General features: G+C 44.4%; 1 protein-coding gene across 4 annotated transcripts in view; it reads right to left on the reverse strand.

Moving 5' to 3' along the window:
• Positions 1 to 19732, reverse strand: part of BMS1 (BMS1 ribosome biogenesis factor) — a 47542-nt gene that overhangs the window by 23234 nt on the left and 4576 nt on the right. For all 4 annotated transcript variants that reach the window (XM_008250050.5, XM_008250051.5, XM_070058143.2 and 1 more), the window contains exons 5-13: positions 17796 to 17984; positions 16590 to 16732; positions 15853 to 15974; positions 15385 to 15578; positions 14048 to 14187; positions 10363 to 11108; positions 10034 to 10135; positions 9033 to 9190; positions 5467 to 5548 (exon numbers count right to left, since the gene is read on the reverse strand). In XM_008250050.5, coding sequence (XP_008248272.3) covers positions 5467 to 5548; positions 9033 to 9190; positions 10034 to 10135; positions 10363 to 11108; positions 14048 to 14187; positions 15385 to 15578; positions 15853 to 15974; positions 16590 to 16732; positions 17796 to 17984 — 1876 coding nt within the window. The remainder of the gene's footprint in view (positions 1 to 5466; positions 5549 to 9032; positions 9191 to 10033; positions 10136 to 10362; positions 11109 to 14047; positions 14188 to 15384; positions 15579 to 15852; positions 15975 to 16589; positions 16733 to 17795; positions 17985 to 19732) is intronic.

Here is a 19732-nt window from a genome sequence, read left to right on the forward strand (position 1 = left end):
TAGAAAACGGCCCAAATCCTTGGGCCTCTGCACCTGCGTGGGAGACTGAGAAGAAGCTCCTGGCTCCTGACTTCAGATCAGTGCAGCTCTGACCATTGCAGCCATTTGGGGAGTGGACCAATGGAAGGAAGACTTTTCTCTCTATTTCTTCCTCTCACTGTTTGTAATCCTATCTCTCAATAAATAAATAAATTTTAAAAAAAAAAATTTCCTTCATGGAGAAAATAAAAATGATAAATAAACCCACAAACTATAATAAAGTAAGCTGTAAGTCTAACTTCATAAAAAAGAAAACTGGAAATCAAAAAAGTATAATAGATAAGAGCTTTTTTTATTCTATAAAGTTCAAAGTTTCAGTGAAACAGTTTTGTGAAAAAATATTATAAATACAAAAATAATCACCATTGTAGAAAAAAAGAAAACCTTGACCAATGATCATAGAAGAAACTGAAACTGAAAACATTCTCTAAGATTTAAGAGTTTTCCCCATAGATTCTGCCAGAAGTACCTACCTTGAATCTAATCAAGCCTTTAACCCCTCCCTGCCAACACACAGTGCACAGGAATTTGGGGACACAGAAGACAAACCGCTAAATAAAGACACCCCCCATGAAAAACACTTCGCAAGACAAAGGGCCGTCTTTCTTCTAATGAGCGGGTGGGGTTTCCCTCCACATCAGTAGTTGGCAAATTTTTTCTCTAAGGCCAAAAAAGTAATTATTGTAGGCTTTGTGGCTGTCCAGTATCTGCTGAAACTGCTCTGCTGTTGTAGCATAAACACACAGGTAAAACGCAAACACACACACAGGGCTTTATCCCAACAAAGCTCTATTCAGAAGACTGAAATTTGAATTTCATACACTATTCATGTAATATAATATTCTTATGCTTTTGGGATTTTTTCAGTCATTTAAAAATGTAAAGTCTACAATGCTATAACTAGTACTCAAACAGTATTTTACACTTTATGTTCTGTGTGGGAGCAAACTGTTGAAATCTTTACTTAATGTATGCTAAACTGATATTCTGTATATAAAGATAATTGAAAATGAATCTTGATGTGAATGGAATGGGAGAGGGAGCGGGAGATGGGAGGGATGCGGGTGGGAGGGAAGTTATGGGGGGGGAAGCCATTGTAATCCATAAGCTGTACTTTGGAAATTTATATTTGCTAAATAAAAGTTAAAAAAAATGTAAAGTCTATTCTTAACCTGTAGGCCATTATGAAAATAGGTGATAGGCTAGATGCAACTTGTGGATCTGTTCAGTGAGCAGCACCGTCTGTATATTAAAAGTCTAAGGAGACAAAGCTGAATGCTATGCACAAATCTAATCGGATTCCATGAGATGGAAACATACACATTTAAACCACTGGCACTAGCTGGAAAAACTGAAACATGGATTAAATTACATTGTATTAGACCATTTTTATGGTTAATTTTCCATATAGATTTTTATAGCTATGCAGTTATGTAGAACATCCCCATTTTTCTTTTCTATTTTTATTAATATGAAGAGAACAGATTTCATGTTACTCTCATGTTAGATTTTCTTCTAAGAAGATAACCATATTTCCCACCCTCCCTCAGTTCCCTGGAATATCCCCATATTTAACAGCTGTCTGCAGAGGTAATGATTTGTAATTTACTTTAACACGTTTCAAAAAAGCATGAACACACAGAGAAAAGGCACATGCAGCAAGCTGCCAAGAAATGTTGAAGCTAGAAGATATTTTCTATGCAAACAAGTATCTGTGCACTAAACAATCATTACCTGGCTGACCCCAGGAGTTTAAGATGGCTTAACAATAACAAAGCTAGAAGAACAACACATCACACAAACAGATCCAGCAAGGGAAAAACACGTTAGTTCAAAAGATGACAAGAAAGATCATTAAAAAATTAATAAGAAATATCAAATAACAGTAACAAGAAATAAATGCTGATGCATGACACCTTATAATTAGAGATTAAAGGATTTAAATAGGGGCAGAACTGAACATTGCATGAAAGCTTCAACTATTCCCAAATTAATTTTTTACTTTAATGTGAAGCCAATTGAACAAAAAAATATTTTTGTTAAGTCACCCGAACGGTTTTCAAAGTTAAATTAATTTACACTACTGCTGGCCTATCTATCAAACTAGCACAATTAAAAACTGATAATATCCAGTTTGTCTACAACAGTTTCAAAAATAAGATGTACATATCCTAAGCCAAAGTAATTTCATTTCTAACGATCCTTTCTACAGAAATATTCCCACACTAAGGACATTTCTAAGGATATTCACTGTGACCTTATGTATTAGAATGAAAAACTAAAGAAAAAGTAAATGTTAATCAGTGGTGAAAGAGATGATGGCACCTCAGTGTAATAGCCACAGACGCAAGAGGCAGCTCCGGGCGTGTGCCACAGAAGAATGTCTAGGACACACCTGTGAGTGAAACAAGCGTGCCGGGGAACACACGGGACTAAACAGCATTTGTGTTAAAAAAGGAAAGAGCATCACGTCTGACACTGGCTGTGCCCTACACACAGGGAGTTAACCCCAAACACACCATACACACATTATAAGAAGGCATCACAAATGAACATTATTCAACCAACAGTGATAGGAAACAGCTGTGTATAAGATTAAGCTGATCCTGATCTCAGTTCCAGATGGGGTCAAGGTAAACACACAAAGTGAAACTGTAAAAACTGATTTCAGGGCTGGTCACACAAGACTTGATATTTTGGTCACTGTGCTGTGTGAGGGTTTATTCCAAGGATTCGGAATTAGCCTGAGCTCTTCTGCTCAGTGTCCCTCAAAGAACGGGCTCTCAGCAATGAATGAAATATATTAATCAGCCATGCACATCTGGAAGTGTGGGTGCAAGGAGTTTAGGGGACATGCCTCCCAGGGGTCTGTCAACACTGCTTGTTGTTAACTTGAGATGGAGGAGATGGACCCCTAGAGGGCGCTGCTTTCAGGCCGATTTTATAGGATTACTGCTAGAAGACAAGCAAAATGGCAAAGTCAGGCTGAGGCTGTTTGGGGCTCTGCTGCCAAGGTGTACAGAAGATGTGTGTACAAGTACAAGTACAGCCTTCACAGTGAGGGGGCCAGCGGGGTTGCATGTGGCCCCTACAAGTCCTAGGCTGGATGGCAGCCAGCGGGGATGTTGCTACAGTGCAACCTTCTGAAATGAACAACAGATTTAAAAACACTGACATTTTAGGTCATCTGACTCTTTTTTGGCAGTGGAAACCTGTTAAACTGGTCCAGTTATTGCAATGATACAAAGGAATTTCTATGGAAAAAATAAAACTAATAAAAAGAAATCCATTCCCCAAAAGACTGACAGATCTAACCACATAACCTTTTAAAATGTTTATTATAATACTAAACAAAATCTAAATGAAATAAGCAGGAAAGGTATTTGCAATAAATGAAGGAAAACATCCTTCAGAGGAAAATTTGTCAGAGAGAATCTTACAAATCAGTAAAAAATACGTTAACACCCCATTTGAAAAATTGGCAAAGGATACTTTCTTCACCAAAGAAATGGCATAGTCAAAACATCACAAATGTTTTCACAAGCAATCAAAGTGCTAGTTACCAAGAGGTAACCAAAGAAACTCCAGTTAAGAGAAATAAGAGCTGTTTTTCATCTGTCACACTGGCAGAAAGAAATCTGGTCACAGACAGTACTCAAGCAAGGAAAGCCGTGGAATAAGTACTAAGATGCAGACTTCACGAGTGCGCAATGAGGAAGACCTTCTGAAAAACCACTTGGCCACTCCAATCCATGAAAATGACTCAGAGTTTAATGCTTATGAATCTTATGAAAATTTAAAAAAACAAGTGATCTAGTTATGTCAATGTTATCCAGCGTGGAGTTCTTCAGAATACACACAAAGTTACTTAAGTGTCAAAAGAATCATGATTTGAATCACACCATAATGATTAAATCATAGGAAGAAATCTTTGATGTGATTTATAGAGCATGTTTACAGATGACTAAAAGCACACACACATATACACACAACTTTTAAATGACCAGACTGAAATGTTTGCGAAGTTTAACAAAGGTATTTTATGAGTGGTCGAATTCTGGTATGATACACACTTTTTAATTTAAATTCTCCACAATGTGTATTACCTTTATCACCAAAGGAAAAGATGTTATTTGTGTGCATTTTCCATAAAAGGATATTTTTAACAAATCCGCAACAACATTCAGGAATGTTTTCTCTCTTTTCTTCAAGGTCTATATCCAATAAACTGGCTAACCAAGGGGAGGAAGTAGTATCACCATAGAAGAAGAAACCAGGGGTCAGTGTTGTTGCACAATGGGTTAAGCTGCCAACTGTGATGCTGGCATCCCATGTGAGTGCTGGTTTGAGTCCAGGGCTGCTCCACTTTCGATCCAGCTCGCTGTTAATGCACCTGAGAAATCAGCAGAAGGCCCAAGTACCTGGGCCCCTGCCACCCATGTGGGACACTGAAGGGAGTTCCAGGGTCCTGACTTTGGCCTGGCTCAGCCCTGGCCATCGCAGCCATAATGGGGAGTAAATCAGGATTTACCCTGTCTCTCTGTAAATCTGCCTGGCCACTGAAGCAATACGGGAGTAAACCAACAGATTCTCTCTCTCTATGTAAGTCTGCCTTCCAAGTAAGTAACAAATCTTTAAAAAACATTACCTATAACTTTGCATTTCAAGGCTATTTTCTCTTTTATTTTTAAATTTTTATTTATTTATTTGACAGATAGAGTTAGACAGTGAGAGAGAGAGAAACGGAGAGAAAGGTCTTCCTTCCATTGGTTCACCCCACAAATGGCTGCTATGGCTGGAGCTACGCCGATCCGAAGCCAGGAGCCAGGTGCTTCTTCCTGGTCTCCCATGCGGGTGCAGGGGCCCAAGCACTTGGGCCATCCTCCACCGTACTCCCGGGCCACAGCAGAGAGCTGGACTGGAAGAGGAGCAACCGGTACTAGAACCCGGCGCCCATATGGGATGCTGGCACCGCAGGTGTAGGATTAACCAAGTGAGCCATGGCACCGGCCCCTTTTTTTTTATTTTTTAAAATTTATTTATTTGAAAGGTAGAGTTACAGAGAGGCAGAGAGAGAGATTCTCTATCCGCTGGTTCACTCCCTAGATGGCTGCAATGGCTGCAGCTGCGCCAATCCGAAGCCAGGAGCCAGAACTTTCTCCGGGTCTCCCCTGTCAGTGCAGGGCCCAAGCACTTGGGCCATCCTCCACTGCTTTCCCAGGCCATAGCAGAGAGCTGGAGGGGAAATGGAGCAGACAAGACTCAACCCAGCACCCACATGGGACAGCGGCACTGCAGGCAGCAGCCTTACCCGCTCCACCACAGTGCCAGCCCCAAGACACAGCTATTCAACACAGCTATTATTTAAGATATGAAGGAAAATATAGCGAAGCCAGTTGTCTCTGAAGACTGTAGCTCTTTACTTACCGTCTTCTGCTAAGATCTTGGCAGCATCTTTGTCCTCTTCCCACTTGCCAGTCACGAAGCAATCTCTGATACTGTTCATAACCTTACATGGGAGAGTCAGACTTAGTTGATGTGATGTGCTTCAATCATGCAACAAAACAACTGCTACCTAACAAATGGCAATGGGCTGGGCCTTTGGCCTAGCAGTTAGGACACCTGTTAAGAAACTTGTGTTCCACATTAGACTACCTGGGTTTGATACCTGCATCTGGTTCCTGACTCCTGCTTCCTGCCAGTGCAGAGCGTGAGGGGCTGCAGTAATGGCTTGACTAACTGGGTTCTGCCACCTGTGTGGGAAACCTGGCTTGACTTCCTGGCCCAGCTTTGGCTTAGTTCTAGCTGTTGTGCAGACTTTTGGGGAGTGAACCAGCAGATGGAATCTGTATCTGTATGCCTCTCTCTCTCTCTCTAATAAAAATAAAATAAAAAAGAGAAATGGGAGTAAGCAAAAGTTTGCCTTTAAATACTTGTAAGATACTTTAGTGGATATTCTCATTCCTGGTAGGCCAGTGAGATATTTTTACTTTTGATGTAGACAGTTTAATCAGAGATAAAACATAAAAGGCATAACATTAAGCTGCAGTCAGGGAAAGTACTATTAGTCCAGTGACCTTACAAATACACAGATATTACCAACAACTAATTTTCAAAGTTCATTAATGCTTCTAAGGCAATGGTCTTTCCATTTGTTGGTCTAAGCTTAATTATGTCTGTTTGAAACCTTAATTTCTACAGAATGGGAGAAAAGATTTGCAAATCCTGTACCTGGTAAGAACTTATATCCAGAATTTATAAACAACTATTACACCTAAATAATAACCCAATTTCTAAATTAGAAAATGATATGAAAACACATGTTTTCAAAGACTATATACAATAAGCAAATGAAAAGATGGCTCAGCATCCTTCACCATCAGGGAAATGCAAAGCAAAACCACAGTGAGCCTGTTCCACACCTCCTAGGATGGCTGTAATCAAAAAGACACACAATGACAAGTGGTGATGAAAATGTGGAGAAAACCGGAGCCCACATCCACGGCTGCTGGGAATGTAGCAGGGCACAGCCATTTTTGAAAAGAGAAATCAGAGTATCTGAGGAAAAGTATTTTCAGTATTCATATGGACAGCAATGTGCCATGCTACCCTGCCATTGTTTTGTGTGTAATACAGGATTTAAAAAATGAGCAGTTACATGATTTTTCTAAATGCATCATCTTCAGTTCCTGCCAGGGAATAAGTCTCTACTGGAAAAACAAACAGTAAGACATAGCCCTGAAAGTGAACTGGAAATTTCGGTATAAATATTCCTAGCTCTGCTCACTGAGAAGGCTAGAAACAATGAGCAGCTCACTGCACGGCGTTCACGTGCCTAGACTGTGATGTGAAACACCACTGTCTACAAAAAGAAACAGCCAGGGCCTCTTAGAGCCGACTGCCAGGCTGGCATCAGAAATGTCTAAGCTGATGCTGCCTAAGCAGGATGCGTCAAGAGGACCACTGATGTCTACATGAAGAGACTCCCACAGGCCAGACAGGACAGACACAGGCATCAGTGGGGACAACAGGTGCAGCAGAATGAAGCACATCAACTATTTAAACCCATGACTTCATACTGACACTTGAGAAAAAGAAGCCACCTCTGGAAGATCCTTCCTAAAACTCATGAAGATTCAAGCGTTCATTCCTGCCTGCCTGGATCTAGGTAAGCAAACAGCAGAGGAGGGGACACGTCTCTGCACAGTAGTCCAGGTGCCAGGTGAAGAGCAGTGACTGACTGGAACACCCATTTCACCTACCTAAGAAATGAACGGTTCTGGACCGGCGCTGTGGCAGAGCGGCCAAAGCTGCTGCCTGCAATGCCGGCATCCCCCACGAGCCCAGGTTTGAGTCCCGGCTGCTCCATTTCTGATCCAGCTCCCTGCTAATGTGCCTGAGCAAGCAGTGGAAGATGACCCAAGTGTCTGGGCTCCTGAACCCACGTGGGAGACCTGCAGGAGCTCCTGGCTCCTGGCTTTGGTCTGGCCCAGCCCTGGTCGTTGCAGCTATTTGGGTAGTGACCAGGGGATGGAAGACCACTCTCTTGCTCTGTCTCTCCCTCGCCCTCTCTCTGTAACTCTACCTTTCACATAAATTTAAAAAAGAACAAAAAAAAGGCAGAAAGGAAACAGGTTTTCCTTCATGTCTACTGTATCACTTAGAGGCCCAATGGCTGTGTGTGTGTGTGTGTGTGTGTAAAAGGACTGAGCATCAGCAATTGCTAACATTATGAAAAGACAACTGGACTTTAAGTGCCTATAAAAATCAAACCCACATTTTATCAAACTTATAGATGTCTCGTCCACAGTAGCCGCAACCATGTGGATATCTAAGTTTAAGAGTAAGTAAATTTTAAGTAAAATGAAGAGTGTGATTCTTCAGTTTCCCACCGAACAGCTGACGCTCAGGTTTCTGTCATCAGGGTTCTGCTGGTGACGGACTGCACCTACTCAGGGAGATGCACACAGAGAGCCTGCTCAACGGCACAGGGCATGCAATGCCCCCTCAGAATCCACAAAAGGAGAAATTTAAACTTTGTTTCTTAAATGAAACAGAAGGGAAAAGAGAAATGAAGAGAGGGAAGGAATATGGATTACGAGATTGAAAATGCAGAGCAAAGTGCATTAATAAAAACCAGGGAAAAGTGAGGCATGACATTTGGTGTTGCAAGCTTTGAGGATGGAATTCTGAAGGAAAGGAAATGATTGCCCTACGGGCTGGACAGGTTCCCTCCACAGGAGGAAGGGATCATGACCGGGGTGGCAGCCACACTGGAGTTCTTGGCATGAGTGGTGGTTACCCGGGCATTCACTCACCTTCTAGCTAGCCAGTCAGTAAGTTATACAATGCTTTTATCTGTCTTAAAGTTTACCATAAAAATGGGTAAATTACATCTCGTAATGTGCATGAAGGGCCTAACAGCAAATTGTGAGAGGTAATGTGAGAGTGACTGGGTTCCCTGAGGAATGATAGTTAACCTAACGAGAATGACCAAGAGCCCGTCGGCCTTGGGCAAGCAGAGCAGAACACTCCAGACGAGAAGACGGAGGCAGAGGTGTCTGAGATGGGACTAAGCTGCATCAAAGCCAGTGTGAGCAGAGTGATGAGCTGGGGGAAGAGCACTGCCCAGTGTCAAGGACTTCTGCTTCCAAACCGCAGAGACTACCGATGTTAACGCAGGACTCTAGGTGCATATATCCTGGTTGCAAGACAAAATTTCAAATGTGCAGTGCCTCCAAATGAAGAGCACTACCATCCAGCCACACTGAAAGCGGAACATTTTTCTTTTCTCCATAGCACATGGGCTTGGTCTACACAAACTCACAATGTGTCACTGTTCAGGAGGTACGAAGTATCTACCCCAACATCTGGGAAATGACTGTTTACCTAAATAAGAAGGCAAGAAGAGCTAAGCAATAATGAAATCAGGTACACTTCTTTGGAACAACTCCCTAATTCTCTTACAAGTCAAACACGCTACTCAGTCTTACCTCCTCTAAATCCCAGTCGTGGGGTGCCTCCACGGGAAACCTGGAGCAGTCCAAGGAATCAGCCTTGTGCTTGCACCCTCGGTCAGGCTGGCTGACGCGGAACAACCCACCAAGCTCTTCTCGGGGATCACCCTCTTCTTCTTCATTATCCTCCGTCACTGAAGAGACCGTGATGGGAAGGTGAGAACAGAAGCTACAATCCTAGAGGAGCCATCGTCTAAGGACTCAGGGGACTGAGGGTCCTGCCTGTGCCAGGGATGGTGGTGGCCCTGAGCGAGTTATCACTGAGAGCACAGATCAGCCGCAGTGAAGAGACCTAGGGAACTGCTGCTCCACACACCTGCAGGACTCCTGCCCTCCCACCAGGCAGCAGCAAAGAGTTCCCTGAGCAGCAAAGGACTTGTATTTAAAGGCAGAGCTTTAAATTATTGTAGAAGGGGTGTCAGGTCTCCAATCATCAAGAGTGTTTGACAAAACCTGATTGAGAATCAGCACACGCCAACCCTGTAATGCAGTGGCCCTTGTCCAAGCACCTAATCATGTGGCCTTGGTCTGATCATGTACCTGGGGAGCTCCTCTTTATTTTTGCCAAAGAGAACACAAACCAACAAGTGTTTTAAACATACAAAATTAGAGGCCGAAGACAAAAGGGAGAATAGAATGGTTACACAGGGTTCTTGTGCTCAGAAAAAAACCACAGAAATATTTACAGACAGCATGTTTTTCTGGCACTGAATTTTATAACTTTCCAAGGACATTAAATAGGACGTATGAAATGACATAATGGACAGTATTCTCACCGAAAGGTTCATGGGAAATCCATGAACCTATCTCACATGAACAGTCTGTGGTCCTCACGAGTTGATGATTAAAGACACTGGCTAACTATGACAGGAATTAAAGGCATCAAAAGTGCCACCTTGGTGCTCCAACCAATGCCCTGATTTCCTTCTCAGAAAATAAGACTAAAAGGTGTCTGGCTCTGACCCAGAGCTCCTTACCTGTCCCATAAATAAGCTTCCGAAGATTTGGAGCTGCTTGCTGCTGTCTCAAAAAGGCCTCCGCTGCCTTTCTAGAAAGGTCTTCTTTCCACTTGAGGGCCCCTGAAAGACAACACAACATGTGGCTAGGTCTGCTTTCTTGCCCTGCCCGCTCATGTTCAAGTTCACAACTTGTTCAAGTTCATTCAAGTTCACGGCTCCTGCATCCTGAAATTCACTCATGATGCAACATTCCAACAGTTTACAAAACCTACAAGTGCTGACATTCTGTCTGCCGCAGTATCCTGAGTGCTAAGTCCACAGCAGCAGGCCATTCAGCTCAAGCGTACCTGAAGTTTCTGTGGAATAGCTCTTTTCTTCCGTGTATTCTTCCTCCTCCTTCAGTAAATCCTCTATGTCGCTGGTCTCGCTAGCTAAGTTCTCTGAGCCTGGTGTCCAACGCCTGCCCGCTTGGGAAGGTTCTGCAAGTTTTCCCCTAGGAACCTCCTCGCTTTCTGAGCCCTCCTCCTGGGAGCTGAGCGAGGAGCCTTCTTCAGATTCATCCTCAGAGCCGAACGCCTCCTCAGCTGTGCAATGGCCAGAATCAGCAGTGGTCAGTGCTGCATTCTTCGTCGGCAAAGACTTCCCCAGGTTCAGGTGGTCACTGGCACGACTCGCTGCCGCCAGCCCTACCTTACCACCTTCTCCAACAGCCTTTGGGTCTGAAACGGACCGCTCTCCCCCCGCTGTGGAGTCCTCGTCGTCACTGCTTTCATCAGCTTCCTCGGCTTCTTCGTCCCCCGAGCTCCTCTCAAGGTCATCATCACTGTCAGCAAACGCGGGCACATCCACCTCACTGTCTTCATCCAGCTCCTCGAGTTTCTGCCGCTTGACGCCCCTGACGGTCATGCACTTTTCAGCCATGTCAGCGTCCCCCTCCTCTTCTACTTCCTCATCATCTATGTCATCTTCAGACATTTCACCGTCGTCCTCATCGTCACTCTCTCCAGACTCATCTTCATCCCCAAAAATGGCTTTTCGACGCACTCGGCCAGTTTTCACATCCATCTGCTTTTCCTCTTTGGGCATCCACAGCCTACAGCAACAAGTAACACAAAAGAATGCCATCTGTACAATAACTAGCTAATCAAAAAAGGGCAGACAATAAAAATGCAAAGAAATAGAAAATATCAAGGAATGGTTTAATGTGGCCTACCACAGGAAAGCTGATTTGATAAATACTGAATGAGCAAACTGAGGCACAGTGTTCCTAACACCACACTTCAGAAGAACTTACAGTGTATAAAAAAGAAAACCTTTCTTAAAAAATAAAATCTAATTTTTGGAAAAGTCTGCTCAAAAAGAAGTTTATATATTATAGATTTTTTGGAAGACTGATTGATTTCCAGGCTGGAAACACACAGCTTTGAGAACAAGCTGGGCCTGGCCTGAAGCAGAGAGAAGACAAAGTAAAATTCAATCATCCTGTCTTGTCAGCAGAAGCAGAGCAGGTGTGGGTGCAGTAGGTAAGATGCCACTGGTAGGGGGGTGGGGCGCGGCGAAGTGGCGCAGCCATTTGCAGCACCGGCATCCCATATGGGCGCCAGTTCGAGTCCTGGGTGCTCCACTTTCCATCCAGCTCCCTGCTGGATCTTGCCTGGGAAAGCAGTGGAGGATGACCCAAGTCCTTGGGCCCCTGCACCCACGTGGGAGACCTGGAAGAAGCTCCTGGTTCCTGGCTTCAGCCTGCCCCAGCCCTGGCTGTTGTGGCCATTTGGGGAGTGAACCAGTGGATGGAAGGCTTTCTCTCTCTTGCTCTGTCTCTGGAACTCTGCCTTTCAAATATATAAATAAATCTTAAAAAAAAAAAAAAAAAAAAAAAAAAAAAAAAAAAAAGATGCCACTAAGGATGCCTGAATCCCATACAGAGTGCCTGCGTCTCAGTCCTGCTTCACTTCCGGTTTCAGCTTCCTGCTAAGTGCGCACCATGGGAGGCAGCAGACGATTAGTGGAGTACTTGGGTCCCTGCTACCCGTGTGAGACATCCAGATTGGGCTTCAGGCTCCTGGTTTCGACCCTACCCACTCCTGGATATGCTACTGGAATCATCTGAGGAATGAATCAGCAGATGGAAGATCAATCTCATTCTGTCTCCTCTTTCAACAAAAACAAACAAAAAAACAAAGTGCTCCCAGTATGCTTCCATGGAAACATACTAAAAGCACACAGGAGACAGACGGTGGGCTTCAACAGTCAAATCTGGGATGAAGAAGACATCCAAAGAAATGACCGCAATGGGATAATAACATATGGAATAAGGTTCAATAGTCAACAGTGATATTGGAGCAAAGGAGAATCCATGTTTAGCAATGCCAGCTACCTAATGTAGAAGGTGCAGATTGGGGCCGGGCTATGGCGTAGTGGGAAAAGCTGCTGCCTGCAGTGCTGGCATCCCATATGGGTACCAGTTCAAGTCCCAGCTGCTCTACTTCCAATACAGCTCTCTGCTGTGGCCTGGGAAAGCAGCAGAAGATGGCCCAAGTGCTTGGGCCCCTGCACCCATATGGGAGACCCTGAAGAAGGTCCTGGCTCCTGGATTTGGATTGGCACAGCTCTGGTTGTTGCGGCCAACTGGGGACTGAACCAGTGGATGGAAGACCTCGCTCTCTCCCTCTCTGCCTCGCCTTCTCTCTCTGTGTGCAACTCTTTCAAATAAATAAATAAATCTAAAAAAAAAAAAATCATTTCAAGGTCATCAATCAATGCTACAATTGACACTGAAAAATTAAGATCCTAAAACCATGGGATGAAATAAAAACTACATGAAGTTATTCAATGTAGTTTTATATATAAAATTATTAAAACACTGATTAGAGAAAACCAAAAACTGTTCCATCAGAGAATGGGTAAGTTAGAATACACCTGTAACAAATGCCTGCACAGAAACAGGAAATGCTTGCCATACAGAAACAGCAACTTTACATGTATTAGAAAATAAAGTTATTACAAGTAACTGTGTCAGAAAAAGAGTATCTAAGTAGAAAAGGATGACCAGAAGAATACACAAAGATGAGATATTAGTAAACAACAACACTGATTATAATAATGGTCATCTTTTGGAGCCAAGTCTTACTAGCAGATTAAGCCACTGCCTGCAAAACCTGCATCCCATACTGCAGCACTGGTTTAACTCGGGCTACTCCACTGCCAATCCAATTCCCTGCTAATGTGCTCGAAGAAGCAAAAGATGGCCCGAGCACTTGGGCCGCTGCCTCCCACGTGGGAGACCTGGATGGCGTTCTGGGCTCTTGGCTTTGGTCCGGACCAGCTGTGGTGCTGCAGCCACCTGGGGAGTAAACCAGGGGATCAAGGACCTCTCTCTCGCTCTCTCCCTCTCTCTGTGATCCTGCCTTTCAAACAGATGAAATGAATCTGTAAGTGATGTAAGCTGTAACACATTATAAACCAGATAATCTCAGTCACTCTCAGATAGACTTTTATTGAGAGTCATAAACTAATACAACAAAACCAACGTGTAACAGTCACCCTCAACATAAAGGTACATAAATTCTCAACCCAGATCAAAACATAATTCACATGAATGATACATGAGCAGAAATCCACCCACAGTTTAATACGACACAATCTACACAACACTTGCATAGACAAGACATGTGGCTTTTGGACCAAATCTGGATAGGCTCCCTGACTCTGCTGTAGCATTCTGGCCACCAAAGGAAAGCCAGTGGCCTCAGGTGTCTTAATAAACTAAAAGCAAACTACGGAATAGATATGGTAGTATTTGAGAAATATTAATATGGATCTGTCAAGAAAATGAATCTTGTAATTTATTTTGCAAAAAAGACTCCCACATAATGTTATGGTAAGTAAAAAGAGCCCTCCAAAACACACACACAAAGCAAAACAAGCTGGAATGAATCCCACCAAAACGTGTTATGACTGCAGACTCTTGGGTGATATATCATCTCCCGTGTATAGTATTTTTATTAAAAATAGAGAAAAAAACAGACTTACCCTTGGTTATCTATGTCCTCTGATCCCAGAGGTTTGGAATCAGAAAACAGTGTCACTCTGCTTGAAGCCATCTTGGCATCGATGGTGGAGTGGGTGGAGATGAGGCTCTGCACAAGCTCCTGGGTGGGGCCGGCCTCCTCCTGTCAAGGCCAGCAGGAGAGGGCAGGTGAGGGAAGTACGAGGAGCCCAGAGAGGAGACACTGGCTGCAACCACTTGCTCCAAATCACCCTAACACAGCCCCTGAGAGCCTTTCTCACTGCCTCAAAGAGAAGATCCTACAACAAAACCAGGGATTACCCAAACACTTGGCTAGAAACACCTTGGGCCCCGTGCTACAAACACCTGGAGTCCATTTTAAAAACAGAAAGACAAAAAAAGAAAAAGGGGCTAACACTGTAGTGTAGTGGGTGGAGCTGCCGCCTGAGGTGCCAGCATACCACATGGGAGATGGTTCGAGTCCCAGCTGCTCTACTTCTGATCCAGCTCTCTGCTATGGCCTGGGAGAAAGGTGGAAGATGGCCTAAGTGCTTGGGCCCCTGTACCCACATGGGAGACCTGGAGGAAGCTCCTGGCTCCTGACTTCGGATCAGCCCAGCTCCATTGCAGCCCTCTAGGGAGTGAACTGCTGGATGGAAGACCTCTCTTTCTGTCTCTGCCTCTCTATGACTCTGACTTTCAAATAAATAAATCAATCTTACAAAGGGGGGGGGGGCGCCGATGCTGGGCGCAGTGGGTTAATGCCCTGGCCTGAAGCGCTGGCATCCCATATGGGCACCGGTTCAAGACATGGCTGCTCCACTTCTGATCTCACTCTCTGCTGTGGCCTGCAGTGGAAGATGGCCCAAGTCCTTGGGCCCCTGTACCCACATGGGAGACCCGGAAAAGGCTCCAGGCTCCTGGCTTCGGATCAGCACAGATTGGCACAGCTCTGGCCGTTGCGGCCAGTTGGGGAGTGAACCATCGGATGGAAGACCTCTCTCTCTCTCTCTCTCTCTCTCTCTCTCTGCTTCTCCTCTGTGTAACTCTGACTTTCAAATAAATAATTACTAAAATTAAAAAAAAAATTAAGAACTAGAAAACACTGACTTTGTAATGAAGAGGCCCCAGGCCACAGAGGCGCCAACATGAGGAGCGGTGGATTAGGGATGCATGGGGGACAGTGAACCTTTATGTTCTGCGTATTTACAACATGCCCGGGAGCCTTCATTGTACATACAGATAAAGAGAAAAGCACCAGTAAATATAAACGGGATACACTTCTTTCTGTGATAAAAAAACAAAAACAAAAGAGATTCATAGGGAACCATGGGGCTCAGAGCAAAGCCTGCTTTCTCACCGGTGCCTGGAAGCCGTGGCTGCCGCCCAGGTCGACATACACAGCATCCTTGTCATACAGCACACCCCCAACTCCAGAGAGAGGCGCATAAACCAGCTTCTCCTTCTCGTTTAAACAGCGCTTCTTTTGCTGCTCAGGAAGAGCACAGGGGTCTGGGAGGAAGCTGACATCGCTCACGCCAAAATCTCCTACACCTGGAAGGCAGAACCCACGACGCCCATTTCAGCAGACAATGCCATGGTCAGCGAGTCTCAGCTACTTCAAAACCACACCCAGAAAAACTTGGGACTGTGCCTTCAGCTAGAACATCGGCATCCACGCCACACCTCTGCCAACCCACGCACAGCTGGGCTACTCTCAAACCTCCAGCAAGGGGGCTCTCCCTTGTGAGGCCGTTCTTAGTTTTCCCGAGGAAGGAAGTCATCCCAAGAGTTCCAGAAACACAGCAGGTTTTACAACGGAGGGTACCTGGCATGTGGACTTGGCTTTTGTTCTTCAAGTGTGCTCCTCTTAAATAACCATAGAGAGACACCTTTCGGTCACACTTGACGTTTGTTCGGATATCCTCTGGGTTTGTCAAATCTTCCATCCTAGAACCAGAAAACTCGATCAAGTGGCAGAAGTCAGCGCCAACAGTTCTTGTACCTCCCTTCCCGTGCTGCTCACTCCTGCTCTAGTTTAGGAAACTAGCAAAGCACAGAACTAGGGGAGCACGGGTCACCACCCACCCCAGCGGGAAAGGAGCACCCGAGCACATCTCTTGTAGGCTCCATGTGATATACGTTCCCTAAGACACCAGGAAAAGAGATGACTCCCCCCCACTCAGCCCCGGGGGGTTCTGGAAGAATAGAAAACATATCCAGAGAAACCCCTGAGGGAAGAGAAGTCACCCTGTGATCTGGGACTGCAGTGTGGCACGGATCCTGGAAGGCGGAGGACAGAGTCCTCTGAGCTAAGAGAATATGAAAAGCGGAGGCACACAGGGTGACTGGGCACCACCAAAACGGAGTATGGGGCCACACCCTGTAGTACCAAAGGCTTTGAAATCCTCCCATTTTTCTGGACATCGCCTGATTTACCTACTCCCAAAGGTACAGCAGCATTTAAGTGAAGGCACAAAGTAAGCACCATCACTGCTCCTTTTCTAACCCTTTTAGCTTTGAAACACGTGGGCCAGGAACAAGAAGTTTATATTCACTGATTACCTGTCTGCCAGGAGGTAAGGGTGAGAGGTTTGCCACGTGAGAGGCCTAAACTTCATAACAGTGATAAAACGGCCCAGATTGTGAATTTCTTGGTTCTGATATTCTCCATGTACCATTCCAGAGAGGTAGAATAGCTTGGCACCCTAAATGGTGGAAAAAAAAAACAAAAAAACAAAAAAACATTAAATTCTTGTGTCTATGCACTGAAACAAAGGCCCCAAATAAGAAGCCTAGAAGGGAGAACCTAGCCAGGCCGCCGTCCCAAGGCTTCCTGTGTGAGGACTTGCAGAAGCACACTGCTCCCCAGGGAAGTGTGGCCTGTGTCAGGATAGAGCACCAAGAGGGCAGGAGGGCACAGACACACTGTGACTAACAGGCCATGGCAGCGTGGAGGGGCGGGAGGGACAAGGGCCAGCTCCTGGCCCGACAACTCAGAGAAATTTCTAACAAATTACAGTAAATTACAACCAACCCAATGAGATAAACCAAGAGGCCCAGAACAAAGACAACCATGAGGGAAATATTCCAGGGACTGTTACTAGAAACAAAGAAAACTCTCGGGGTGAAACCTATGGAGATGTTTATTAACACTTCTGCCATCTGGCCACCTTAAAAGGACAGGATGGGCCAATAAAGCTGCCACCTGCAGTGCCATCATCCCATAAGGGCGCTGGTTCAAGCCCCAGATGCTCCACTTCTGACCCAGCTCCATGCTAATGCACCCAGGAAAGGTGCAGAGGATGGTCTAAGTCCTTGGGCCCTTGCACTCATGTGGGATACCCGGAAGAAGCTCCTGGCTCCTAGTTTTCGACTGGCCCAGCTCCGAGCATTGCGGCCATTTGGGGAGTGAACCAGTGGATGGAAAAATCTCTCTCTCTCTCTCTCTCTCTCTGCCTATTACTCTGCCTTTCAAATAAATAAATAAATCCAAAAAAAAAAAAAAAAAAAAGGACAGGAGCAGGTGTTTAGTGAGGCACTTAAGACACGGCTGGAGATGCCCACATCCCAAATCGGAGTGGCTCTGCTTTCAATTCCAGCTTCCTGCTAATGTACACCCTGGCATGCAGCACATTCCATGTCCCACACGGGAGACCTGCATTGAGTTCTGGGCCTGGTCCAGCCTCAGCTAGAATCAGCAGATGGAAAATCTGACTCTCTGCCTTTAAAAAAAAGATAATAGTATCCGACAATTATTTCTCTTCCTACCGGGTAGACCTCTGTCCAGAACCTGTGCTTTAACCGCTTCTTTGTCTTCTTCAGCTGCTTATTATGCTTGAAGGAGTCCAGGTGGGTGAGAACTCCCATAATTTTAGGAAATCCATGCACTTGACAGATGTTTAGAAACTCAAATGTTTCCATCTCAAACCCAAAGCTGGCATCTATAAGCATCAGCACCTGAAAACAGAACAGACAACTTCTCAAAGAAGCTACGAAAACAGACCATCTAGACAGGGGTCATCAAAGAACGCCCACGGGCAAAGCCAGCCCACCAGCTGCTTTCACTGGGACACAGCAACAGGAATTCATTCATGGACTGCCTATGGCTGCTTTTCTACTACAACCGCAGTTAGGCTGTTATGAACTCTACGACCCACAGAGCCTAAAATATTTACTCTCGGGACCTCTGCAGGAATAGTTTGCTGGCTCCACTCTAGTCCCAAACTAATCACTCAGGGACCAGCCTGATCGGAGCTACCACCTCTGAGTTGCCCTAACAGGCTCCCCTAAGATAATGCACGCCAAGAGAAACTCCCATTTCAAGAATTTAGGCGTATGGAAAGTAATTCAAAGAGGCGAGGTCTAATTTAGTCCTTACCTGAGAAATCTTGGCCTCAAGAAATGAAGTTTTTTAAAGATATTTTTAAGCCAACAGGACTCTGACACCCAAAAAATGGGAAGAAATGAGAGTAAAAAACTAACAATGTACAGAAAGCCGATCTTTTGTTTCAATCTTCTCATAGGAAAATCTGTTTCTCTCTCTCTTTTTTGGCTAGGAAATACATGGTAGGAACTATCTTAACTGAAGTGTTGATGTATATTATGCAATTGCTCAAAATGAACTTTTTTTAGGCTATCAGCTAAGAATTCAAGATGGTAAAATTATGATGAATTGTAATCTATAAGAATAATTTTTAAATTTTAAGACTCTTCAAACATGTAAAATTATTTCCGAGTTGCTTCTTGGCAAATTGTAGTTTTAGAAATTAAAGACATCTTTGTTCTCATTTTTATATAGTTAATTAAAAATAACAAAAATAGAAACACCCATCTTGAATTAAACTAGAGAATATCTACAACGCTATCCCACAAAACATACGAAGGGGGGTGGGCTCACATCTCCCACTGCAGACTGCAGACTGCAGGCCAAGCCAGCAAGAGGAGTTCCCCAATAACAACGGAACAAGTGGAAGGTGAGTGGGCTTGCTGTAGGATATCCCTGTGCTCTGCCTCACACCAGGGAACACGAGCAGGCAAGCCAGTTGGTTGGAGGATCGAGAAGAATAGGTAGAAGCAATCCCTTGGCTGCAGATCTTCACTAAGTCTCTATCACTCCCCCAGTACACACCCAAATCCATGTGTTAAGTGAGCCTTCATTGTGACTTAGGAGGCTTTATGCCATCCAGAGCAAATCAACATAAGCCACGTTAAATAAATTATGGTGCAGCCATGCAGTGGGATAAAAAGAAAGGCTGAGCTACAATACTCTACTGATTATATTTCTCCAGGATATGTGATAAAAGTAAAATACACAATGGTGTGTGTGATAAATTGCCATTTGTGGCTTTAGAGGGTTCTCAGGTGTTTATCTGTAACACAAAGGGTACCACTATGAATGAACTTGAGAGGTCAGGGGTCGGAGCAAAGAAAAATATGCAATGTGTGGCAACTGTTCACACAGTTTTGAGCATTTTACCAAACACACGTGTTCCTTTTTAAAATCTTAAAAAAGTATATACATAAAAGAGAATCTCACTTAATATGCATGCTTTTAAAATTAGGAACTTACTACATTTTGCATAAAGAGAAATTAGTGACTTCTACACTTAACTATTTCAATCATCTCCATACACAGCTTATGCTACTTTGTGTTGACAACAGGACTTGTTTTTTACTAATAGCAGCATTAGGTGCTCAAAATCTGA

This window comes from Oryctolagus cuniculus, chromosome 15, assembly GCF_051225735.1.
Source record: "Oryctolagus cuniculus isolate XC-2025 breed Fujian yellow rabbit chromosome 15, ASM5122573v1, whole genome shotgun sequence".
Classification (NCBI taxonomy): Eukaryota; Metazoa; Chordata; class Mammalia; order Lagomorpha; family Leporidae; genus Oryctolagus; species Oryctolagus cuniculus.